General features: G+C 42.7%; 1 protein-coding gene across 1 annotated transcript; it reads right to left on the bottom strand.

Annotated features, from left to right (window-relative positions):
* Positions 1 to 2,831: 2,831 nt before the first annotated feature.
* On the bottom strand, positions 2,832 to 10,436 carry LOC306700403 (B-cell receptor CD22-like; the record flags this gene model as incomplete). Its single annotated transcript, XM_079165414.1, has 16 exons — positions 10,368 to 10,436; positions 9,475 to 9,573; positions 9,155 to 9,266; positions 8,916 to 9,061; positions 8,713 to 8,833; positions 8,500 to 8,636; positions 8,002 to 8,124; positions 7,512 to 7,658; positions 6,945 to 7,050; positions 6,447 to 6,610; positions 5,942 to 6,091; positions 5,633 to 5,764; positions 4,275 to 4,356; positions 4,060 to 4,108; positions 3,360 to 3,493; positions 2,832 to 2,934 (listed from the first exon to the last, which is right to left on the bottom strand). The coding sequence occupies exons 1-16, from the start codon at positions 10,414 to 10,416 to the stop codon at positions 2,832 to 2,834; spliced, it is 1,854 nt and encodes a 617-aa protein (XP_079021540.1). The 5' UTR covers positions 10,417 to 10,436.
* Between the last annotated feature and the right edge of the window lie 17,290 nt (positions 10,437 to 27,726).

The following is a 27,726-nucleotide window of genomic DNA, read 5'->3' as shown; positions in this document are numbered from 1 at the left end:
TTAAAGTTAATAGTGAAAAGCAGAAGTAGGAGGGTGTCCCCTCCCTGGTTCCTCTCATACAGTCAGCACATTCTGATTGCTCATTATATAAAGTTAGAAAGCCTCACATAGTATGATCAGAGTCTGAACACAAAAACAGACACACAGGATGGGTGGAAACAAGACTGTGACAATAGATGCATTGGTTATACACCACGCCATTGAGAGACAACCAGTAACACGGTACAGTATTTGCTGAGTATCGAGCAGAGCACATGCAGCACCTGCATCTGCAGTCTCTGTCACCATGCGTCTCCAAATGTGCCTTAGTTTCTTTCAAATCTAGCAAACAGGAAACAGAGGTCATTGCAGTACAACAGAGCTTTCTCTGTGTGGCCGACATGTCAAAAACAGCTGGCCTCACATCGCCAACATGATCTATCCTTCTTGTCCACATGGTGGTGTTACTGGACCGTGCACCGACGTCGGCGATGCAATCCGCCGTAAACACATCTTTTAAACAGATGTAGTCTTCTTGATTTCATATCTTTACATGAGATGTTTTGATGTGGTGATCTATGATGACCTTCAGGTTATTATTATTTAATCATGCCTGACTAAGATATCTGTTTGATCAAAAACAGTAAATAAAAAATAGTTGGGAGCTGTCAGTGAAATGTGCAGATTTTATGCCATTGTTGTGAAATGTCCCCAAATATCCCCACTGCATCTCGACACCAGGAGAGGAAATGTCACAAAAAGAACGTGATAGTGACACATTTATTGCACAAGACATTTCCTCTGCACCAGTAGAGAGCAAGATTTCAGGAGGGAGAAAGTGAAAGCTTTAGTAACCGATAGGGATGTTGAGTGATTTTTCAGGAAGTTTGAAGTATTTTGTGTTTTTTCTTATTGTCAGGTTTAACCAGCAGGTTTGAAGCCCTGACGCCAGTATATCATTTCAAAATGGCCAAAATGTAGCGGAGAGCAGCAACTCCAGCTTAAGCTGATCAGTGTTTTTAGTGCAAACTGCCCCACATTTACAATTAGTGATGAAAGAGTTAACCACACAACAAATATGTAGAATGAATCTCATTGACTGAATTTACTCCAAAAGTGACACACTTTGTCTCTCTGCCCCTCCTCTGCAGACACTCTTCTAGTTCCACAAATCAAACCATTATCCTGTCCCGTCCGTCCACCAGATGTCCTGTATTTTCCCAACTGTTTCCTGTCACGTGACTGCCACACCCATCCGCACACCTGTTCCCACTTCCCTAATCAGCTCTGCCTGGCCTTCCCCGCTCACCTGTGTCTCATTCCCTCGTCAGCCACACTGCGCAAAACACATTTCACTCTCACTAGCAAAACAAACAGCAAAAGAAAGACAAAAGATAGAGATTTGTATTTTATTTTATTTTATTTTATTTGATACACAACTTAGCAACGTGCTGTGGCTTGACCACAGGATAAAAAGAGTGTGCATGCAGTTTTTGGTTGTTGTTAGCAATGCTTTTTTGGTCATTGCTCATTTTACATCTTCAAACCAAAACAGCTCAGATACAGATCACTGTAAGTCACTTTTACTGAAACGAAAGAAGCTATTGAGTTAACCTAAGTGTGGATGATTTAAAAGTCCGTGCGGCGCTTTCCACAAAGACTGACACATTCTTTACTTCTGTGAGAAAAAAAAAATAATTTTTAATGAAATTAAATGTAATCTTATTGCTGACTACACTCTCCTCATTCTAACCCTTTTCTTATTCAGTCGCTGTTCATTGATTGTGAGCTGCAGAGATTGCAACATACATTAAAGCTACAAGATTTGGTGGTTATATTTTTATTCAGTGTAACCAACCACAACATGTAATTTTGCATTGTTGCTGGCTCTGCTTACTCTACATAAGAATGGAGAGACTGATTTAATGGAAGCAAGTTATGTCAACTGAATAAATGTTGCAGCATCAGCATTAAAAATAAGCTTTTTAAAAACAATTTAGCACATTGTTGTGTGTCAAATATTGCATACTCTTTATAGATAGCATCATTCGTATCCGAGACAATCGTGTTTTATTAAAACGGTTATCACTTTTGCAAGATGAGAGGATGCAAAATATGCTGTTGCAACCACTCACACTGTAATCTACATTTATTTGTATTTCAGTGTCGGCTATCAACTAAAGAGCAGCAGTAGATTCAGCCTGTACTGTGGATATGGATGCAAGCAAAATGGCCAACAGGGTGTTATTTCAGGCAGCACACAGTTGTAAGATGCATAGAATAAAAAAAGGGAAAGACATGCAACACAGTTTAGGTGCTGGACTTGCAGTCGGCACCACACGTTGTCCTCGTAGTCTGGTGGAGAATCCATCACGACATGTCCGACCCAGAGCGGCTTAAGGCATCGTCAGAGTTCACGAGGAGTCGTTTCCTGTCCTACGATGTGAATGGAAGTAAAGCGATTGGTTCACATGAGGAAGACTGATTTGTTGTTCAGCTGAGGGAGAAGATGGGAAAGGACAGTTATTCGTGCATGCATGGTTTTGGTTGTTGTCTCTTTATATTTGGTACATTGTCAAGTTAAACAAGTAAACTCTGAATGTTAAACTTGTTTTTTATCCATTTGTGTGGCTTTTTTTTATTTATTTCAGGGGCACAACTCTGTCTTAATAATGTAAAAACATGCTGTGTCCAACTGTATGTGAGTTGATCATGGTACTGACACATGTATATAATCTATAAAGGGTTATAGGGACCATTTCAAGTAAAACATACACAAAACAGCACAAACACAGCTAGACATGAGTGTACCTCTGAGGTTTGTAAAGTGTCATACCTGAATTGTCTCCCGGTCAGTGGCGAGGCTGGTGCAGTAAAGTGTAAACAACTTTGGAGGAATCCTTCGGCTTTTTATCACCACCCAGTGGCAGGTTGTGGACCTGCACCTGGTCCACACTGAACCAACAGTAACAACAAACAGCAACCATGTGAGTATATCTGGACATCTGACTCTGATCATGAAAGCACGTCTTCATTTTGCTCCAGAACCATTACAATGTTTTTAGTGTCCAAAACTGGGATGAGAAATTTATTGTCCTCTCATAAATGGGAGGAAGGTGTTGGATATCACAGAGGAAAGAGAGGAAAGACAGAGGGAAGTGTAAGGAGGAGAAATAGAGAGAGGGCGATGACAGGAAGATGGAGAAGAAAGCAAGAGGACCAATGTGCTTGTAAAATATAATGCTGGACATGAAACAGTAGATTGTTGCTGTGGTCAACAGCTCTCGACAGATGGTGTAAATGAAAGAGGGAAAGTGAAATAGACAGAGAGAGAGAGAGATGTAGTCCAGAGGACGGAAATAGAGGAAGACGGTGTGTACCTGGACAACTTGGAGTAGTGGACAGCCATGTATTTGGTGGCGGGGCTTTGAGTTTCAACTTCTGTGATCGGTGGAGCATCCTTCAGAGGAACAATGGCAGGGTGGGCGCTGTCACTCAAGTCCTCTGGCTCCTCCTGCGCCCACAAACACACATACACACACACACACCAAAAGGTTAATATGATTTGTTTTATATTGTCATTCAATCAATCCTCAAGTCGTATACTGTAATTGAGTTGCGTACCGGTATGTCGGACATCTTGCCCTTTTTCACTGGAAAGGTTTGTTGGGTTGATTCATAGAACATGGTGTCAGCTGTCACTGACGGACGCTGGGGTCACACACACACACACACACACACACACACACACACACACACACACACACACCACACACACACACACACACACACACACACACACACACACACACACCAGACATACACACACCAGACATACACACATGCAGAGAGAGAGAGAGAGAGAGAGAGAGCATAAGACACAGTGTAAAACAGAGCATTGTTTTTAATTAACAGTCTTTAAGAGAGAAAAATGACAATGGTACATCATTGAAACTATCCTCTCTGAGGTTTTCCTTTTATAAGTACTACATGTTTTAAAGCTGTCAGCTACAAGTTAAACAACAACTGAAGATACCGAGTAAATGTAAGACAAGTTAAAAATAACAATAAGTACTGCACCTTGTTTGCTACGTCTCCTGACTCCGTGTCTACTCTGTGCATGTTCTTACTGTGAAGACATAGGGACAATATTATCAAACCATACACAGGTGATGACTAATACCACAAGCAATCCAAGTAAACCATGAAACTGGCTATTTAAAACAAAATATATATTAATGATGTGTAAGAGTACAGCAATGGCAGTGAGTAAATAGCAGTGTACTTCCTGTCACCTGATCATAATGGCCACTGTGAGAGTGATGAGTCCAGCAGACACTCCTACTGCTGACGCCAACGCAATGACCTTAAGACGACCTGCCGGCGGGAGGATGATAGAGGTTATCAACATGACCAGAAACAAGAAGTAATGAAAGTAGAAGTGCAATAGATATCAAAATAGAAGCAGCGAAAGTGCGGAACGGGCAGAGAGCTGTGCATCATCTTGCAGGCGTCTAGACTTGAGACTTGTGTTTCCAGCTCTGATTTCCAAACTCAACTCCACTTCTTCAGCTGTCTAGACTCAAATAGTAGTTTTCCACAACACCTCATCCCCCCTCCTCTCCCCTCATAGTGAGAGCGCTACACATGACTCACCATGACTCATATAGAAAAACAGTCCGAAACCGTGCATGAGACCATACACAACGAAGACTGGGGCCCGGACCTCATGCTGCGATATTGACAGGAAGGTTTCATCACTTTTTCGAAGACAGAAACCTTTCCAAACATCCGTCAGAGAAACAAACTGTTTCTGGGTCATTGTCTGAGATAATCAGAAACATAGATGTACTAAAAACGTGACAGGGGTGTTTCACTAAGCTCATCAGTGACACCTCATCTCTTCCATTACACTTCTAAAAGTGACAACGGCCTGCACAATGACTCAGAACATACATGACCAGGATGAGCCACTAAAAGCCTTCACAGTGTGAATGTAACTCTGACACCACAACACACTGAAAAGCACCACATTAAAACAATCCATTGTAACGTTTCTTTGTCAAAGGTTGTCATGATATGAAAGAGCTCACTGCTTGAAGCAATTCATTTGCTGGTGTACCCAATGTTATTTCCAAGAAAGAAATGCACAGAAAGTCTAGCCCTGCTAGTAGCTCTGTGAGGCTGTATATGGGACATATTTGGGCACATGTTGAGCTAAATGCTAACATCAGCATGCCAACATGCTCCCAACGACAATGCTAACATGCTGATGTTTAGCAGGTATAAACCAAAGTATTGGACCAACTAAAAGTTGAACCTGATGATGACTAAGGGATCACCAACATTATCTCATTTTCGTCATGTGTGTAGAAATGTTCATAGCAATCCATCCAATAGCTTTCAAGACAGTTCACTCAAAAACCATAAATGTGAACCTCACGGGGGCGCTAGAAGAAAAGTGAGTGGAGGCTTCATCTTCTGGAGAACATGAATGAGTTTACAAGATTTCAAGGAAATCCACCTGAGATTTGCAGAGATACTTCACTTTAGAGCTGTACTAACAAACACAAAATGCTTCCATTTTGCTTTGACAAAACACAGGCGGACAAGCTAAAGACAAAGAAGTGTTTGTGCATGAATCAATATGTACCTCTGACTCGCACAGTGAGGACAGGAGAGCTGTGGGCTCCGATTCGATTCCTGGCCTCGCAGTAGTACTGTCCGCTCTCTCGAGGGCCGACCTCCGAGAAGGTGAAGACAGGACCGGACTTGCTGCCCCACGCTGCATGGAGCACAGAAAGGGAGAAGATCCACTTACTGTTTCAGAAAGTGTTGGAGGATCCGAACCAACAGAGGCACACAGAGCACGACACCTTACGTGACTACGAACGTTGAGAGTTAGGTATTGATGATTTGGTAATGTTAACCTTGAGCGGAACCACATTTTTACGATGCTAACATTGTACAGAGCCCCCGTCCAGAGCTAAGCGGTGCCATGTGAAGTTGTCCACTGCCGGGTTGGCCTGACTGCTGCAGGTCAAGGTCAAAGGTCGGCCAGCATCCACCACACTGGAGGGACGAGCTAGAACTGATGTGTTCTTAGGAGGGTCTGGAGAGAGAGCAACAGAAACATAGATGCAGAGGGTTAGGGAAGGTGTTTGTCTCGTAAATGATGTTGTCCAAAGAGACAGAGAAGAGGTGGCTGGAAAGACATACGTTGAGAGGGAGAGAACCTTCATAACTTTGAGTAATTGAAGTGTAGAGGAGAGGAGACGTATCAGAGCATCTGACACATTCTTTCCAACACTGTCACTGAGCAGCATGTCCACCGATGAATGTTTATAACAAACAGACAAACCTAGCCCTGATTAAAGGAAGATCTCAATCCAGAAAACTCTCAAACATGTCACACACACACACACACACACACACACACACACACACACACACAAACCCCTACTTACAAAGTATAGTGAGTGTAGCAACAGGGGAGTTGTGGTATCCGAACTGGTTCCACGCTTTGCAGTAGTACTGACCAGCATGGTGAGCACGCACTGAGGAGAACGTCAGGTTCTGGAAGGTTCCTTTAACCAACACCTGGTCACCTAGGATACGATACCAAGCATACCTGCAGGAGGGAGGATGTTGAAGATGATGATGATGATGATGATGATGATGATGATGATGATGATGATGATGATGAAAATGATTATAGGACTGGACAATTTGCAAAAATAATACTTGGAACTTCCTATCCGTTCCTTATATAATATAACATTGGATTTTGCATAGGTGAGTATTTATTCATATTTTAAAGGGTTTTGTACATATAGTCCTTATTTACAACAACTTGAGGAAAAGTGAAAGTCAAAATCATGATAATGACGATGACAAAAACAGCATCACCATCATGTATTAGTTGGTATAAATGAATAAACCTGGAGGAGAAGTATTCGTCATACCTGCTGGCAGGTGGGTGGGCGTGGCTGACACAGCTCATGTTCACATAGGAGCCTTCTCTGATGTCAGCTGGAGGACTCAGCAGCACACGCGTGTTCTTTGGAGAGTCTAAACAGGCAGAGAGAAAAACAGGAGCATCTTTACTGTCATGATCATGTTTTTATTCGACACCAATGGTCCCTTTACGTGACAGCAGCTTCTCAGAGAAGAATGTCAAATGAAATGTTTTAGTTTTAGGTATGAAGGAAAGTAGTCATATAAGCAGGACCAGAGTTCACAGTATAATCAATCATCAATTAACAGCCAGTGAATGTTTGACATTTCTGCTTGAAAGACTGACTACAACATTATTGCATGTTAAAATGTCTGTCAACTGACTAATCAATTGATTGATGAATCATTTCAGCTCTACTGCATTTTGATGAATATTCTTAAAAGTAAAATTATAAAAATTCAGCACTTTGAGTTTGTTTCACTTCCTACTGAATCCATATGATGTCACGCGACAGTTTGAAGTGGGTCAAAGACGCCGTGCCTGTGACTACAATGACAACACCCAACAAACTTACACGTGACATTGAGTAGAAGTGGTTTGGAGCGGTCGGTTCCCAGTGAGTTGCGTGCTACACAGAAGTACTCTCCTCTGTCCGTGTATCTGAGGTGGGACAGGCGGAGCTGAGGCCTAAAACTGTCTGGGATGCTGCCACTCTCCATGTCTGGAGAGCAGATAGAGACATAGGTGCAGATTAGTGCAGCAATTCGCATTGGGAGCATGATCTTGAGACTATGAAAGATATATATATATATATATATATCTTTTCTTCAAAGGTCCTGCAATCCAACAGGAAAGCTTCCAAAACATCAGCTCTTCATTAGTGTCCAAGAAAGACTTGATCCTACTCTGCTTTAACAACTCATTTAAGGACCTTCACTTGTCCAAGTGCAGGGCAAATTTGACACTACAGCATGTGTCGCTGCCATCAACCTGTTAGCTCAGTGAATTCGTACACTGTCCTGTCATTGTATGCTGTGTATTGGTGAACACGCACTGTCTTGTACCTTTGAACCATGCAAAGCTCTCTACAGGCGGAGCTGCGTCACTACTGCACGTAAGAGTGACCGACCCCCCCTCTGAAACCTCCCCCACGGGGAAGACCGCTATGGAGGTGAAGCTGGGACCGTCTGGACAGGAGGAGAGTAAAAAAAAGGAGGCAGAGAAAGGAGGGATGTATGAGGAAGAAACAAGGACAAAGAGGACAGAAAAAAATTGGAGGGTGGAGATGAGATAATGCAAAATGTAAGTGCAGTTCACATTATATCAAACGCATTTCAGTAATTTAACATCCATCAAGGCCAATAGCAGGTGTTTACAGTCTCGGATCATTTCTGCCACAGCAGAATTGTTCAAATACAAGTGTTGTATACTTGTGTATCTGAGTTGTGTCTCAAAATGCTTGTGTCCAACTGGTTTGCGGTGCAGCCTCTGAAAGCACGTCTCGATATGAGCAGGTATTGTGAAAACTGTCTGTTTTAGTTGGCTTGATTGAGATTACTCACGTCCCAGAGCCAGCGAGAGGGATGGCGACTGTACGTTCTGTGGTGGGATTGGTCGACAGGCGTACGCTCCAGCATGCTGCTGGTCAAAGCGGTTGATGATCATCCATTTCTCGTAGGAGCCGAGGTTCAGTCCGTTCCTGTGAGCAGAGCATCATATCTACACTGTGCATGTGATCCACTCTCTGGTCGACCAATAAAACAATGACAACACACCTGTACAGTGCAAGGCTCCTCCCTGGAGCAGCACATCCTCTGGCCTGGCAGCCTACAAACACAGTCTCTCCGAAGCCAAACATGTTGGCGGGCCTTGCTGGATGCACCTGGACCTGGAGGTCTGAAATACAAACGGACATCGACACATGCACAGGGACAGGGGCTGGATGAGTCCAGTGCAGCTTTTGTTTGTATGAACCTACCTGTTACATCCAGAGTGATGGTGTTCGGGGAGGTCCACCTCCCCAGTGGTTGGTCTGTCTCAAACCTGAAGTGGTACTGGCCTGCATCACTCAGCTTGACAACCCGAATCTGGACTGAACAGCTGGAGTAGCTGCCTCCGATGTAGCTGGAAGCCACGATTCGTGTGTCACACATTTGTGCATTATTTCACATTTACGAGATGTACAGCTCTTGATAAATCACTGTACGTTTCTCCTACCGGGTGCGTCCGCGGTACGACAGGCTGATCTCGTTGGGGTCAGTGTGGTGAGCAAACTCCCTGCGACCTTCTGCAGACACACGGAACCACATGACCCGCTTCACATTGTGACCTGTGAAGTTAAAGAAAACCACCAAAAAAAATTGAAGGGGAAATAAAAGTTGCGTTTTTGAGCTCACCTTAGTTGCTTGGAACTTGGACACATTTGGCATCCAGTTCATTTCATGGCTTTATTAATAATTATAGAAATAGACTTTTGGTCTTTAAAAAAAATGAAAAGACAAAATTGAATAGAGAGGTTTTGTACATGGATTTGATACCTGATGGGTAGTCATAACGGCAGGGCAGAGTGACGGTTGTTCCTGCCCACACACAGATCTCCCTCCTAGAAAAGGACACGCTCCACCTACTCTGAATACCTGCAGGACAATTTAACGGCACAAAAATGCAAAAACATTCACAAGTTCATGCACACATGCACAGTTGAAAGGAAGCAAATTAAAATGCACACACAATATGCACACCTCAATACTTCTGCAAAGCACAACGGGCTGATAGATGAAGAGCTTTTTCGTGTTTTTATGAAGGACTAGTTCACGGTTCCACACATATGAGCATGTACTGGCTGTCACATCCACAAAAAGACGCTTGCCATATAAAATAAGCTACTAAAGGGTTTAGGGAATACCCACTTGAAGACTGACAGAGGTGTAAATTTCAACCACCCACAAGTAGAGGTTTTCCTTCAATGTGGCTCCTAAGAGAGAGCCTTGTCAAACCGCAGCTCTGATCCGCTCAGAGAGTGACACGTACCATTTGAAGCAGAGGAAATGAGCATTGATGTGCGGCTGTGGTGTCATCCTGTGCTGCTAACTGCCTGCCTGGCTGACTACCTTGCACAAAAGGCAATCAATACTTATAAATAACTTGAGCGTAAAGGCAAGGGCACCTGGCTGCAGGACCTTATGTGCATAATAGATCCTATAAGTCATTCATTTCTCATCTGTTGTCACTTATTTTAAAGCATGTGCGACACATTTATGATATATCTGGAATACGATACAAATATATGTCTATTATGAAGCATGCTAGTTCATCTCTCCTTCACTTAAATGATAAGAATATACTTATTAAAACGCTGTTAAGTTTTACACCTCATGATAAATAAAAAGAGAGTTGTACTTTCTGATGTGTTTTTATGTTTTTCTCTTACCTGGTAAAGCTGTAAGGATGGTGCCCAGAACTAACGCACCTGCCAACATCTCCGCTGACACGAACTCTGTAATGTCACCGGAGAAGGAGAAAAGCACAGGGAGGTGAGAAAAACAAGGAAAACCACCATCCAGCTGATTAAATGCGAAGCACTAACCCCCTTAAAGTATCTTCAGTCAGACAGAACAGATGCACACGACTCCAACAGTGATGGAGGTGAGCTCTTCGACCGAGGAGAGTTTCATGGCGATCAGAAGCGGGGGATTGGAGATGGGAGGAGGAGGGGAACGGGCAGAAGGACGAGCAAGAGGAAGTAACCTCAACTACCTTCCTTTATTCAATCCTTTAAACTTTTCAGTGATTCTATTTTTATTTATTCGTTCCACTTCTCCCTCTGAAAGAGTCTTTATAGGTCAGTGACTCTGGTTTCCTACTTTGTGTTATTGTGAAAGTGTAGCATCGTTGTGATCACGTCGCTTTCACAATTGTCTCTTCTGACTGAACGCCATTAATGACGCAGCGTCCCGTCATGCTCGTATTCATGTATCTGCACTCTGCTTTTCGTGTTTTGTATGCTAGGTGTTGAACTTCATGTAACATTTTATTTCATTTGTCAAATGTTGCAGTGTTATGTGAATATGCGGCTTTTACACGAAACAAATAATAACCCGTAGCTGTGACGTCATAATGAGGTTATTAGAAGTGTAGAACAGCACTGAAGGCCCAGGTATAAAATCCACGGCCCGCCACTGCAGTAGAAGTTATTAGATGTTGCCTACATCACAGTAGAAGTTATTAGATGTTGCCTACCGGGGTGAAACCACACCCTCCTCCACTCTTCCCTCCCTCTATATATGTAAAAAGATAACGCAGAATACGTCAATCACGAGCCTGTTGATTGAACAGCAGCACTGGATCTGGGTCTCTGTGAGATAGAAAAGCAGACATGTTTTGACGTAAATCTCCAGCCGGTTCAGAACAAAACAAACATGTCACATGAAATGTTCAATTATGTACGCTCGAGCTACGCTTTTGTGTGGTAAAAATACTTTATGATATTTCAGCGAAGGACAATGACTGAGGAAGCCAAAACTTCCTGGTTTTAAAACACATTGTGCGAGTCAGTGTCATAAATGTAGAGGGAGGCAGTTTGCCACAGAAATGTAATCCTGGTGTAAATATTGATTGCTTTTATGTTTAGGTTAGCTAAAGACAATGTTTCACTCTGCAGGAAGATAAAGTTATATTCTATTCTAAACTTCTATTCTACAATAGATATAAAAGGTTAAAGCCCGAAGCACAGTTTTTCAGCTAAACATTTACATCGTAATGCTGGAAATACTGTAAAACAACTCGATGCAACTCATTTTTACAACAGCTAAATTGTAATGTCTCATGTTAACAAACAACTGTAAAAACACAACTCACTGTCACTGGGACCGGGGTTCGAGGACTGTTCACCAATCTCTTTCTCTGCCAAAACAGAAAGACACTATTAGATGTGGATGACGTTAACAACAAACATGACGGAATTACAACTTGAGTTACAGGATTAATGTAGGAAACATTCTGTGATTTCTAAACTGGGATCTTGGGTTTGGGCATAAGATTACGTATTGCTTTATGGTTTATGTACAATGTGGGGGTTAAGTTTTCTTCAAGTCTATCTTTAAATGATAATCACATGTTCATATGTATATTAACACTGTCTTTGTTTTTTATGTTGGACAAACTGAAAGAGCCACAATCTGAACACAAAACTGCAAAGTGCCGGAACACATGCTAATTAAAACGTTCTTTTACAGGAGAGCGTTTGGTTTTCCTGCTCAACAGTTCTCCTCCTGTTCATACTGGTTGTGGTAGAAAAGCACAGGTGTACTTCATAAAATGTATTATAGCTGCATTCAACCTAGGGGAGGCCCTGGTATATTTTGCACGCTGGCTCACTGGAAAAGCTTACAGGCAGAGATGGGCAAAAATACATCAAAATGTATTTTGATACAAAATACAAAATACCCCCAAATAAATGATTACAATACAAAATACAAAATACTGGTGCCAGAAAATGTAACAAAATACATGTATTTTGTATTTAAAATATAGGAAATACTTTTTTCTGGATTTTCCGTTTTCTCACAATGTGATAGCAGAACATTCAGGTTTATATAATGTACACAAAGCTCTGGTGAACCCCACAAACAGGAAGAACAGTCACAGAATGTTAGTGTAACTAAGCAAAGCTATTGAAAGACAACAACTTGATTATGTATATATATATTTTTTTATTAATGGGACTTAACAGCCCATAAACTTTGGCTTTGTATCAACAAGAACATATTCATCACATATGACATACAAGCTCCCAATCTCCCTCTTCCTATAGCTAGCTACTCGACTGATAAGTTAACTTGCTAAACACTGGCTATGCACTAGCCTAGACCGCATGCTAGCGTCATTAGCATGTTGGCATCGATGGCTAGCTTGATATTATAACCATCACCATGTATATACAATAGGCTATGTAGCCAGACCCAGACATAAATTATACATCAAGCTAGTTGACATCTGTCACACTCAGATAAAATATTTACCTAGTTATGTCAGCATTACTGCAGCTCAGAGTCCAAATGCCTCTCTGCTGCAAGGTGCAGAGTGTGCTGTGATTGGTCAGTGGGCGGGCACGTGACTATGTGCCCGCGAAACATAATGCTTGCTAGCAGAGCTTTGGTTGTAGCAGACAGAGTTCAAGTGGAAATATTTGAAAGACATTTTACCTAGCTTTGTTTTTTTAATATGAAATGGCGGAAGGAGGAGAAACGGATTTAGTGGCGGAGTTACTAAGAACGCTTTTCTCAAGAAGGACATTTCTGAACAAACTGGACAGTAAGAAACGACCCCACAGCTAGCAGCCCTGACCAGCCAGGAAAAGGATTTGTATGCGGGCACATATTATGGCTGTGAATGTGTTTCATTTTAACTGAGCGTCAGTACTTTTGGAGAGACTCCAGTGGATCTACAACTCAACGACCACGTTCGCAGGAAAACAGCTCCACAACCGCGGCCCGCTCTTCGCCGGTCCACAGCCGAAGACGACCACCGAACTGCGTGGAAAACGGACAACCGACTGGCCGCTGAAGACGGACAACCGACCGGCAGCGGAAGACAACCGAACGTCGGTCGAAGACGGCGAACGAACAGCGGCGGACCACGGACAACCGACCGGCGGCAATCGAGAAGGACTTCTTACTGGAACTGATGTACTGGGATTAAACTCTTTGTCAACAAAGAAAGGAGGATAGACAGCATTTGGTAAGTGAACTTCGTTTGTTTACCTCTACTGTTCATTTGTCTATCGTGGTGTTTTTATGAATAATATTTGAATGGCTCGTGCTCGTGTGGTGGAATGCGTGGATCCGCTGCAGGTCTGCTGGATTGATTTGTTGCTTTGTTGTCATATGAATATATGCGACTGCTCTTGTGAGTTTGTCATTGTGTTACATTGATTTGGTCTGTATTGTCCGTTAACAGACTCAGCAGCTGGACTTTGTTGAGTTTACACTGGTTTCCCAGCAACCTTGCGGTGGCGATAAAACTTAAGGACCTCTCTGTAAATCTTTTTCTCAAATTTAGAATTCCTTTAAAGCAATATTCAAAAAAAGAAGCTGTAAATAACACTAGCATACATATTGTTTTAGTCTAGTGTCCACCAAGAGATAAATACCTGGGTCTTTAAATGCTTAATGCTCCACTAGGTAGTATACAGTTAGCTTTTGCTTAAAACAGCTGCCTACTGTAACTAAAGATGCTGATAAGAGCGGTGAGGAGTCAAAATAGTTGTAGATCGTGAAAAAACAACCAAAAACCTTTGATATTACACATCATTATTTGACCCAATCTTGATATAAAATGTGAATGAAAGCAGCTGTAACTAATTATTCATCCTGATACATACAGAAATCTAGTGATACAAATGTATTGCAGTGTAAAAGCAAGTCAGTCTTCACTCCGACGTTGTCACAATACCGGAGCAAATTTTGACCATTGTGATCGAGTGATTGTTAAAAAGACAAACACGTATGGTTCATTTGCAGAATGAATTCAGGCCTGTTGGCGGACATTAGTATACATAAGTCAAGCCGACATAGACTCGGCAGCCCAGATGTCCTCTCATCCACTGCTCTAATTGAGAACTGTTGGCACAGAAAACCGCCCACAACCAGACGTGAGGAGGTTCGAGACCTCTCAGTCAACTGTGTCCACTTAGCCTGATGAGTCTAAATGACTTTAACATCCCACCCTGCCACAACTTGGCCAGTGGATGTCAGTTTAGCATCACGACTCGGCCAATTGGCTACTTACCCCAGCTTTGACCCAGGAGTAATGATGATGTACAGTTTAACTTTTCGGTCAATCTCTATTCACAGTCATCCAAGTCAAGGAAGGAAGGCAGCGTTAGACTTTAAGGTCTCAGAGATGATATCTTGATCTACATCTGGAAATCGACGATGACGTTTTACTTATTAGCCGACCGATCAAAGATGATGGAGGGGGCAGCATAAGGGATCGGTGCTGATGTTAGGAAACACGGATGTGTATCCGGTTTATATCCTGCTAGAGTTTAGGATCAGCTCCTGCTCTTCACATGAGAACTGCAGGGATATGTGAGGTGTCATTAAGTATCGTAGGTAAGACTCAGTATGTTCTTAATGTGGGTCCTGAAAAAGAAGAAAAAATGTTTTTGCCATTTTTGGTTTTATTTGACAGGCAGACATTAGCACAAGTCCTTGGCTTAATCAAAACCCTGCATGATGCAGTAAAGTGGTATGACTCGTAACCAAGAGGCCATCAGGGCGCCCACTAAAACAATGTGATTTTGTTCAAAAGGTCTGCATTATGTTTAGTGGGGAGTCTTTAACCCTAATAAGGAACAGAAACTCTCTGGTTGGGAAAGTCACCTTCAAAATATAATCGAAATCCTCAGGATGTGAAGTTAAATGAACAATATATTCCAGTTCTCAGATTGCTATAGGTTGGGTTATGGGTTGGGACCCGAAATGGGTCGCAGGCTCTCTTCAAGTGGGTCTCCACATGACAGGAAGAGTTTGTATGATTTAATGATCCTGAATCCCAGGGAGAAAAAAAAAAAAGTCATTTTGGGCTGTGGCTGAAAAGTTTTTAAGAACCTTCCCCCTCCAAATACTGTCTGTATTATGTTGAGTAAGAAGAGTGGTGGGCTTTGAGCTTAACCTGTAACCACAGAATGACTTCAAAAGGATCACGGCACACTAATAGGTCAAAGCCTGATGTAATCTTAATCGAAAGCAGACCGGACTAAATGAATGAAGAGAAACAGATGGATGGAGCTAGATTAAGTGTGACTGACCACAAACAGAGAGAGAAAGAGGGTGAGAGAGGGAAGAATGAGAAAGTTTAAAGGGGAAGGTGGGAGAGGGGAGAGGGGAGAGGGGAGAGGGGAGAGGGGAGGGGGGAGAGGGGGGGGGGGACACAAAAACACGATGAGGTAAGGTTGCTTTGGTCGGAAAAGAAAGAAAAGAGAGACGGGAGATGAAGCCAGAGAAGCAGAGGAAGTTGAGAGGAAAAGGAGGAAGACAGCATAAAAAGAGACTGTAAGGTTTTAAAGAGTGATAGGTTTGTCAGAGCAGAGAGGAAGAGGAAGAGGAATGGGGGGAAAAGTGTGAGAGGGAGCAATAGACAAATGTATGACAGTGTATCCAACCCTCACGGTGGGGAAGGTATCCATCCACTGACCGCAGCCTACAGGCCAGATGAAGTGTGACCGTCTGGTGGTCAGACTGGACCTGAAGATTTTCCGCTGTTGCAAAACACTTCCTGCCTGCTGTTTTCATGTAATGTGATCGCTCACACGGTTTGCTCCCCCGCCATACTTTAAGTTGTACAATATGTTATTTCTATGTTATTCCTTTTGCCCACAGATTAGACTCTTGGCTCTCCGGGCCCTCCAGCCTTGGACGGACTCCACATAAGCAAATAGTGATTCGACTGTCCAACATGTGTTAGTCTTCAAATTGAGTGGTGCTCTCCACGGGGGAAGTCTGGGCAAGAATGACGATGATCAGAGCTACAATCATATCTGACAAGGTGATATGTTGTTCCTGTGCTGTCTTTTAGGAGCTCCACGTGATGACATGATGAGCGGGATCCTTGCCAGGAGAATCATCGAACCAACGGGGAATAAAATAAAAGAAATGAAAAGAAACAGAAAGAGAAGTAGAAGTAGAAGGGGTTTCGTCTTTGTTAAACTTTATCAATAAAACACGGTATTGCGCCACTTAGACACTTGACTTTCAAAAATAAGCCAAACCAAACACTTGATGAATTCTTAAAACTCTTAAATCTTTGAAACTTATTGGAGCTCTATTAAATTCACCCTGGCTTTGCTCATTCCTGTCCCATTCACAAACTCCGCTGCAGGGTCGGGTTTCTGCTCCTTGTCTGCCAGAGACTGTCTGTGGCTGCTGTGGTATTCCACGCTGAATGAGTCATGTCTGGTGGTTATTATGGGCAGTTTGGCTCTCCCGTCTCTCACCCCGTCTAGTGGCAGCAGACAACATTACATCTTCTTTTGAGCCGCGTCCAACCGAGCTGTCTAAGTTCTCAGTTACCTAGGCTGGATGAGTTAAGGAGACATTTTTGGTTGATGGTGTAAGAATAAATGTATGTTTTAACGTTATGCTAGGTTGATTAATACCACTTTCTTGTTTTGAAATCAACGCGGATGAGAACAATGAAGAATATACCTGATTTTAAAGGTGCGTATGTGGATATCAAAACGTCACCAGTGCGACAGGCAATTCCAGGCAGCTATAGAACCCAAAACAAAATATAGCAGTGTACCATTAACTTTCAAACTTAAAGCTATAAACCAATAATACTTAAGGTGTTTGGTGGTCAAATGCTAGCAGGTATGTATGTCAGAGTCAATTACTCTGCCTGTTACCTTGGGGGAGGGGCTTAGAGGGACAAGCGTTATTCAATCTGAAGATCTGTTTTACCAAACATACCTTGAGCAGCTTTACCTGAGCTGGTTGGAAAAATTCATATTTGATGGGCTAACTGACTACATGCAGAGAAAAGATTTAATCTAGCACAAAACCAACAGACTTGCCAAGCATAAACTATCCTATTTCTATTTAATTTCTGAAAATAAATGCTCTTCTTCTCTAAACGTAACTTCCTGTGAAGAAAGGAGTTTATTTTAAAAGACACTCTGCATGTAATGAGTGTAAACTGACACGCCGTCGCTGACATGTCCAACACTGACGTGAGAGCGATACGTAGAGCGTCATAGTTTGAAGCCCAGAGCCGCTGACCAAGTGTCGGTAGACGAGTTGAGAGTGAGAATGTGTTGTGCAGATATCAGCAAACAGTGCCTGGCCAAGAAATAGTCTGTCCTATAACCCTCCTGTAAAACCAGAATGAGTCATGTTTACACATAGTTTTTTTGTATGAATTAAACAAACAAGACACAACTTCTTAATAAGTGTGTTGATAAGTTCTTTTTACACAGAGCCAGGCCGGCTGGTTCCCTGCTTTCAGTCTTTATGCACATAGCTAACTGGCTACTGGTGGTTGCTTCACATTAACAGCACGGATATGAGAAAAGATCTTCTCATTGAACTCTCTGCAAAAAAGCTTATTTCCCAAAATGCCAAACTATTCCTTTAATATTTAATTATTAAGACAATGTACCCCTAATTTTAACAAAGTGTTTTATTTGCCTAACCATAATGTCATAACATTGGCAGTAAACGTTCAAAAATATTATACAATCCAGTTTTTTGGGTTGTTTTGTTGCTCAATCATAACAACGTTACGTCTGCCAAGTATGATGAACCGTTTCATCGGGAAGGAGTAATACACCCACAAACATCAGCTTCACACACACAAAAACAGTTGATCTGTGTAGAATCATTGCTTTGGGTTCACAGACAGTAGATGTGAGGAAAAGAAGAGCACATTGTTCAACTCTTCTGTCCACACTTTCCCAGCTGGGGATCTGGATCTTCAGAGGCACAAGCGACTCTCTGTCCGTCCGTCCGTCCGTCTGTCTCTCTTTCTGTCTCTCTGTCTTTCTTGTGTTCTCAGGTATGAGTAAAAGCACTTTCCTGGTTGAGACTGAGAGAGAACATGTGTGTTCTCTGTGTGAGTATGAGAGAGAGAGAGAGAGAGAGAGAGAGAGAGAGAGAGAGAGAGAGAGAGAGAGAGAGAGAGAGAGAGAGAGAGAGAGAGAGAGAGAGAGAGAGAGAGAGAGAGAGAGTGTGTGTGTGTGTGTCTGTGATGGTTTTACCATGTGCAGGGTCCCTGTATGGGACTGAATGAAGTCGGATATGAGGGAACCTGTCAGGTCCGGGCTACTGTCGGAAACCCTCCTTCTATTACCTCCTCCTCCCCCTCCTCCCCTTCATCCGCCTCTTCCTTTTCATCCAACTTTTTACATCTGAAGATTGTACAAGACGCCAAGGTTGTATAAATTGTTGTTAAGTTAGTATGTTATGTATCATTTGAAAAAAAGAAAATCTCTGCAAAGACAGATGTTTAGCTGTGATATAGTAAGTCTTTAGAGTATGAGGAACTTCAGAGGTATCAAACCTTACTGAACCCTGAAACTGAATAAAGTTATAAACCTGAACGTTTTAAAATGCAAGTAGGTCCTTCATATGCAGAATCTGGGATGTAAAAAAGTGATGGTTTGCTTTTGAGATTACAGACATCCAGGTTTCCAGATGCAGCTGAGGGAGAAAGAAGAGATGAAGGAAAGATTTGCATCAAACCAAAATCAATCAATCAAGTTTAATATTGTTGGACTGGTTAAATGAAAACTAAAAAATCAACAAAAAAAACATCAACGACGTTCCCTTGCGTTGTAGGTTAGCATTTTTGCTCAACATGAGCGCTTCTGTTTACAAAAGATTAACCAACAAGTAAGCTAATGTTCTAAGACCTGAGCTTAAACAAGCTAACCCAGCTAGGACCTAAGGCTACTCCACTACCCAGCCTGCTCCTGGCTCTCTGACGCCCGGTCAGAAAAATAAGATGGATGAAAGCAGCGGTAGGTCGGTGACTGTTGAGAGACCTGGATCCATCATTCATCCCGGATCAAGCTGGACTTGGACAGCAGGACAGAGCGCAGAACTCCGGTGGGACGAGACTCTGTGTTTACATCATGATGCTTGGTGCTCAAACACAGTCAAAGTTGAAGGGCAAGGTTTTCCTCATGTTGATTTTTTAATGTGAAGATGTCGGCCATATTATCTGCCAAGAGAATTGTTTTTGTTGCTGCTTTTGCTCACGTTTCTTATGATGCAAATTCAAAAAAAATGCACTACAGGAATGTACTACTGTTTTTGTTTTGTTTATCGTGTGTTTGTTGTGTTACAAATAGGCTACAACTGATTTCCGTTGTGCATCCCTGTGTTGCATAGTGGCAATAAATGATCGTTGAATCGTTGAATTGAGCATCACTGTTTTGTGGCTTTGGGGAGAAATTAATAGGCAAAACAACAAGCAGTGTTTGTGAGACCTCTACAGCTTAATGTCTGTGGGAATCAAACCTTTGTGGAGCTCATTATCTCCCACTTTTTGTTGAGTCTGTGTCAAAGGTGGGTATACTCCCTTCTTTGGTAAATTACACTCATTGTTGGTGCTAAAAAAATCCACAATTGGCTGTTAAAGTAACCCCAGTGACTTATCTTTTAATGTGGAAGCCTAAAATATCCAAAGATATGCTTCAGACTCTGGGGTGGTACAAAGGGGGAGCAATCAGATTTGGATGGCGTCCAGTAGCACCCTGGCAGCCCTCTGGCTACGCCCCTGGTTTCACGTGGTCCACATGGAACAAGCTCAGCCCAGGACTTTCCTGCAATCCCAACCCCAATCCTAACCTAAACTCTAACCCTGTAATTAGTTTTCTTTTTGCGAGGGAAAATGCTCCACACAAGTCATTTTCTGGTAATTGACTGCAAGCAGAGTTTAAATGGTCACAGACACATGCACACACAGAGACACACGTGCAGCCTGCATGCGGACACACACACACACACACACACACACACATAAACACACTTACTCATATACACAGTGGTCGTGCAGCTGCAGCATGTGTGATAATGAGACAATCCTTGGAGGGACTCATCTAGACTGTGTTATATCATCCCCCTGGAAACGGTCCACAGCTCTAAAATAGGAGTGTGTGCTCCCTGTCAGCTGCAGCATGATGTCATCCAATATAATTCCTACAATCAAGGGGGAAAAAGGGATATTTGATGACATGTGAATGTGCAAAGAACCGTGGTTTCCTGAAATATGGGGATTCTTGTGGTGCAGACTAATTCGGAGCTCTGTCTGCAGCTTATGTTTGTCGAAACAGAAACTTGCCATAAACAGAAAAAAAAGCTTGTTGCCTGAGCCCTTGCACCTGTCTCTTATTTTCTCAAGTGACGTAACAGCAAAGAAAAGAGAAAAAGCTCTATTTTTGTATGCAAAACATATTAATTATCAGTCTGTTTAACTGTTCCTGTTGCTTTAACAACCTTGATGCATAGAGAGGGCCCAAAAAGGAACACAAATATATAAATACACGTGAAAAATGTACCTCAGTCTGCCATTTCACACGGTGTTCCAGGTGTACCACTCTTCTAATGAGTTCGACTGAGCTACTGACTTCACAGCACTCACTAGGTGTGTCCCCCTGCTGTGGCTTGTATTACTACCTCAACATCTGGACGGGACAGTTTTACAGTACAGTTACAGTTTTACATTAGAGCCACATGCAGACAAAATACTTATGCTTGCATACATCGGTAAAGAGTCTTTCATTTCAATATATTAGCCACATATCTGTCATGATTTGTAGGTTTAAAAGTCAGAGTAATGAGGTTCTCCTGTCTTTTTTTGGGGGGTGGGTGGGGTTGGGGGGGGGGGGGGGGGGGGGGGTGAGAGGACGCAGATCTATATGAATGTGAGCTTGGCCGTGTCACTCTCGCCTTGAAAGAGCCTCGGATTGGCCGGGTCTGGTCTGTTTCCCGAGCAATAGCTTTATTAAAGACTGCATCTGTGTGTGTGTGTGTGTGTGTGTGTGTGTGTGTGTGTGTGTGTGTGTGTGTGTGTGTGTGTGTGTGTGTGTGTGTCTGTGTGTGTGTGTAGGTGTGTGTGTGTGTGTGTGTGTGCGTGTGTGCGTGTGTGCGTGTGTGCGTGTGGTTTACTAGCCGGCTGTGGTGGTTCTCGGGGGACAGCCCTCTCCAGCTGCTGCTTTACAAGACTGTAACATCAAACACACACATACACACACACACTTAACACAAAGGTTTGACACAGCTTTCACTTCAACCCTCAGCCTCCCTTAACAAGTTCAACAAATGAACTCTTCTCCTCACTTCTTCCATTCTCCACATACCACTGATCTTTACCCTCACACCTCCCACGGTCTCCCTCCTTTCTTTTGAGATACAATAAAATGTACACACAGTACAAGAATTGTTTGAATGTCTGTTTTTACTGTAGTATTTCCTATAGTGTATGTCGTTGATTAAGCAAGACAATAAAGAAATCAGTATCAGCTAAACAGGTGTAAATCTGTAGGTGACCCTGACCGTTGACACGCAAAAAGCTCGGTGCTGCCCAATAATTGAAGTGATAGTTTTAAAGGAGGATTGCTTTTCACTCTTCAAGGTCTGGTCTGTGAACATTGCTCCACCGCTGCACCACAGTAGTACAGTCATAAAATGCAGTATGAAGTATGAAATGCTTGGGCTTGACCTGACAATAAAACAGCTTTTGCACTTTAATGTGTATTTGCGTTTCACCTCCACTTTAGTTTTCCCAAAGAAAATCTTTTGGAGAAAAAGGGACTGAAGAAGGAAATCTGTCAGAGATTTAGCTTGTTGCTCAGTGTTGAGTACATCTACTTATTAATTAAATACTGTCACTAATACATAAAACCAATAGCTGCTACAAGTGGAGCCTTGAAGGTCATCTTCTTATGTGTTTGTGCGGGGAAACAAGAATTACCTCAGGTTATTGGTAAACTGTACGGTAACTGAACTATAACTGAATGGTGTAGAATAGTTACATGTAACATTTACATCAGTTTGCCTGCTGTTGTTTGTATTTTAAAGTTGCAACTGTTGAAATGTTCAAATCCAGAGCTGACATGACTTCAGGTCTGTTAATTACACACAAAAAACCTTCACCGCTCTGGGAGCCAATCTGTGTTGACGTTTCGGGTAATACGCGCATTCACTTTCTTGCAGAGAGTCAGATGAGGGGATCAATGTCGCTCTCATGTCTGTCAGGTAAACAAATATAAGGCCGATTTCCGCTGGTTGCCTCGTTACCTCACAGGTGACGCCAAGACTTGAGGCAGTCACTGCTACGGGTGAAGAAATAGTCCCACACTTTTAGTTTTTGTACTGATTAAAGAAGCAAGATATAACGTGCAGTTGTCTTTACGTTTCTTTTGTATATGACACTATACATTTTTTGCCATTGTCAGACTTAGTAGTGAGTTTTTGCCAGTGGAGACATCACCACCTCACACCCACGTCTCTGTGTGTCACCCTCTCTGCTCCCCCGTTTTTGTTTCCCCCTCTCCCTCCTTCAGTGATGTGAACTCCCTGGCATTTGAAGCCTTACATCATGGAACGAAGGAGGGGGCAACCAGAGCCTTAAGAGTTTGGAAAATCATAGTGTGAACCATTTTATTCATTGTTAACTTTTAGATGATTTCCATTTATTATGATCCACCCTGTTAGCACGTTATTTGCTTCTCAAGGAGACCAGATTGTTGATTAAAGGTTTTGGAATTTTCAGTTTTGTTTTGTGTCAGTACACTAGTGCTTACCAGCGCGCCAGTAAATGCTGCGTTCAAGTGTGGCTCTGGAACTAATTGCAGTCAAGCAGCCGGGGTACAACAGAGCAGGAGTAAGCTCGTATAACCAGTCGGGGAAAACACAGGATAAAAAAACAACAACACATAAGCGGTAAGCGGTAAGCAGAGATGGTGTCAGGCGGTGGGCAGAAGAAGAAGTGAGTGGGAAAGCGGTTGGGAGAGTTAAAGAGAAAGTTAAAATCACGGAGAGAGAGAGAGCTGGAGAGTGAGTCAGGTAGTCAAAGTGTTCCCGCCACCTCATTAGGTGCAATGACATCACAGCTGATTTTTCTTTTCAGTCTGATACTACCGCTCCACCACCGCTCCGCTACAGAGAGGTAGAGCTGCTACTGGCCACAGTCTTTAACGGCAGAGTCTGGGGAGCTGCTTTTTTATGTCGTCAATAACTCAGCGTGAGTAAAAAGGAGGCTGGATTGGAGAAGCCTTTTTTGAGCTGAGTAATCACAGCTCAGATTTTTTAATATTGGTTACTCTCCATCATGAATAGACTTGCAGGCCAGCTGCAGTTGCCTATGAACTGATTTAGTTGTAACAAAGCCTTTGGCAGTTTCTCCCCCGAGGATATGGCTCACGATTGTGTATATAGAAAACTTCACTTCCAGACTGGCACTCAGTCAACCCCAGCCAATCCCCATACTTGTCTTAATTTCTTTTCATTTTCTGACTGTCCAATATTCGCTCGATGGGAAACAGAGGGCTAATATTCATGAGAAGAGAGGTTTAAGTGCTGCTCAGCGTCTGATTGGCTGCAGAAAAGCGAACGGTGTATATTGTTTCTTTTTCTTTTTATATCCACTGACATGAACCAGACCTTTCACCTACACTAGCATCAAATGCTGAGGAGGGTAACAGAGTGTGGAGGGTGGTCTGGATATGAAATTGAGAGTAGGCTTTGCACATAATGAATCATTTACAATGAGATAAAGCACTAAACAGAAAACAGAATTATCATCGATTTAGGCTTAAATATCTAAGGAAATTAAGCAGGACTGTTTAGCTAAGGTTGAGCGGACAAGAGCTATGATTAGTCAGTTTTTGCTGCTTATTGTTATGTGTAATAACCGATTTTATTTCATGTATAATAACGAATTACTGTGTGATGACAGTGAAACTTGACATCAGTGGTTCATTATATCCATTAGTCACGACTTTCTCCCCAAATCCAGACGGTCCCAGACAGTAAAAAATACAATACAAAGTGACAAAATGCTTAGTGTGTTGTTGCTGTAGCACATCCAAACAAGACGGATAAACAGACTGTTGAATGACCATGTGAGGCCTGTGTTTAGCCCCAGGCAAAAAGTGACTGTACTCTCTTGGCTCTCGATATCTACTGGAGGTGGTATGGCCGTCAGCGAGCTGATCAGTGGCCAGCAGCTGTTTGTGGAAATACTGTGAATGTGTGTAATTCAGTGACTCTAAAGCACAGAGCAACTGTCACAAAAAAACAACCTTCAAGGTTAAACGACAACTCAGACAAACTGCAGTAGAGGAGAAGCAAATCGCAAGTGAACACCAGATAATGGATTAGAAACAGACTTCCAATCTCTCAGAGTTTCTTTTATCGCCCCACAGTGTTCACAAATAGCGAAAGATTCAAACAAACCAGAAGAGACACCCTCGTGCAGCAGGGCTCAGAAGTATGACGACAGCCTTCAGACGCACTCAGACTAGCGAGATAAAAGTCACACAGACTTTAATTTCCCAGCATCCCTTTCATTGTTTTACAGCGTTCTGAGGGATGTCGAATCAAACAATAGCTTTTTACTATGTGTTTGAACCCGGTGCACCGCGAGCGTGTTTGTGAGAAACTCTATCATAAAAAAAGGATATGAACGGAAAAAACTAAGAGAGCGAGCACGGTTTCAACTGATGTCTTCCAGTTGTGTGACCTCTCTTTCCTTCCCCGTCTTTTTTCTGTCTCTCTGCCTCTCTCGGTTTAATAGGGCCAGCTGTAGAGTCTGGCACTCTTGGGAAACACAGTAGAGTGTGGCTGGAGCTGAGGCTGAATGAGGCTGAAATTGGGGCTGGTGGTGATGGTGGTGGGGGTGCAAGTTGGGGGGGCGAGCACTTCCGACCATTTTCCCCATGAAATACACCATGCAGTCTGGAGCATTGGCAGGCCGCCGCCAACTCTCTTCCTTTCGTCTTCTTTCCCTCCCTCCTTCATTTCCTTCCTTTCCATCCTACTTTTCTCCCTCTGTCAGAGAGCCTCCGTCTCCTTTTGTACCTCCCGCTTTCCACAATCCCACCGTCCTTTATTCCTCTTCCTTATTCTTCTTCCTGCTGTCCTTCTTTCAGACAATTACTTTTGGTAATGACCCTCTCCAGACCTCTGCTCAGTGGCACCATAACAAGTCTAGAAACTCTTCCCCTCCTTCTATCACTTTCAGGGCAGGCTTTAAGCGACTGCCCAAGGACCACGATAAATAGCTAAGGACCTTGGAGTCCCTCTCCCCTCTAGACGCCTGCTCTGTGGTACCGTATCGGGTCCAGGCCTGCTTCCGAGTTTTGACAGGTCCCTGACCCGCGCCAGAGCGGTTCAGCTGGGTTGGGACTGTGTGTGTGTAAATGTATATGTATCTTTGTGTTAGTGTGTGTGCGTGTGTGTGTGTGTGTGTGTGTGTGTGTGAGGTTGGGCCCGGCTAAGTTGGTGGTTGTTTTTCATCAGACTAATGAATAATACGTCTGAGCTGAGAGAAGAGTATCAAGCGGCAGGAGAAGCGGAGGAGAATGGAGGGGGAGGAGTGGGGAGGAGGGGGGTAATGACTATCAGATGGTGCTCTACTACTGTGCTGCTGCCGCCACTGCTGCTGCTGTGTCCTTAAAGGAGAACACCCCTCAACTTAGAAATCCACATATGTGATTGTTATTCTCTGGAACTGTGCGATCATCGCGAACAAAGTACAAAGGGAGACTGAGGGTCTAATGTGTAATTATCATTTAAAGCCCGGTACAAATGACAGCAGAGTTAGTGAATGTCTTCGTTCCTGCGGACTGGTTTACTCTTTGGTCAAAACCTGAGTTGGGCAACTTATTTCAAAGCAGCTATAATCAATATTTTTCATACTATTGTCAGATGACAAAGTAAAAAAAATGTGAAAGGGGTCGGTCATAGTGTATGAACCTGAATTATCATGTGAATCTGCATGTGGATCTTTAAAAATGATTAGTATTATTATTAAAAAAGTGCAGTAATTAACTTAGTTTACAGTTTAGAAGTACTTTGCCGAGCATCAACAGTTAGCTTAACATTTGTTGAAAAATATGTTACAATTTACCGCATAGCCGAGTGTGAAAACTTGATGGAGATGGGGCAAATCTTAAGATTATACATTTGTGCACAACAATTTATTATTTATTTAATATGAAAAAGAGTGACTTTGATTGACCCAGAACCTGAAGTAAAGGAAAAAAGATACACCTAAAAACAAATGTCACATGAAAAACTCCAGATAAACTGTGTGAGGATGGAACATAAGAAAGGAGTTAAATCAGCAGCTGCAGCAGAGAAGAAGCTGCAGGTGTGCCTGCGGCCGGAGGGGGGCGGAGCTCTACAGAGATCCAGAAATGATACCTTGTGGATGTTTACGTTCACGGACCGCCGGGGTCACTTCAAGGACAATCCAATTAAGCAACACACATGGGGTGTGGTTATAATTAACATAATTGTACCTTGGCACAGTTAATGACACACGCACTATGTTCGTCACCTGTACAGTAGAGGTACGCTGGGTCTGGCTAACATGCTAAATGCTAACATGCTCATGGTGGATGACTTCTGCTTCATTGAGGAGTTTCTACCTTCAGTGAGGTGTGTGAGGACTTCCTGCTGTTTGAGACTCTTATTCACTGATGCTCAAAACATTTTGAATATGAGGAGCGCCGTGGGCCAGAGAGGCCAAGAGGACTGGTTATACTGGGGGACAAACATGGAGAGGACTGGTTATACTGGGACAGAGACGCCAAGTGGACTGGTTATACTGGAACAGTGGGAGAGTGAACAAGTAGATACACTTTCAGACAGGTGAGTAACTTACAACAACACACTGCTGCACTGTGCAGTCTCCTTTACTGTCACATGTGTGTTAATGGCTGCTGCTGCAGTGGAGTTTATATTTGTTCACATGTCCACGGTGTCTGCTTTGGTGGTGTTTTATTCAACTGCTGATTCTAGAAGAAGTTCCATGTGCTTTCGTGTTCATAGCTCGTTTTATTTATTATTTCATTTTGTTCAATAGTCTAAGTTTTGCCTACAAGCACAGACTGCAGGATGCCCGTCTGTTGGTTTGGACAGAAGGTGTGTTGTTGCTCCTGTTGTTCCACTTGTGTATACGTTTACATTTAATGCAATCTATTCTGTAGCATGAAGAAAGCAGTAAACATATATTTTACATTTTCTTTTATTAATAATCACTAAAGTAATTTGAAT

Source organism: Pholis gunnellus (assembly GCF_910591455.1).
Source record: "Pholis gunnellus genome assembly, chromosome: 8".
Taxonomy (NCBI): Eukaryota; Metazoa; Chordata; class Actinopteri; order Perciformes; family Pholidae; genus Pholis; species Pholis gunnellus.
This window is presented reverse-complemented; position numbering and strand designations above follow the sequence as displayed.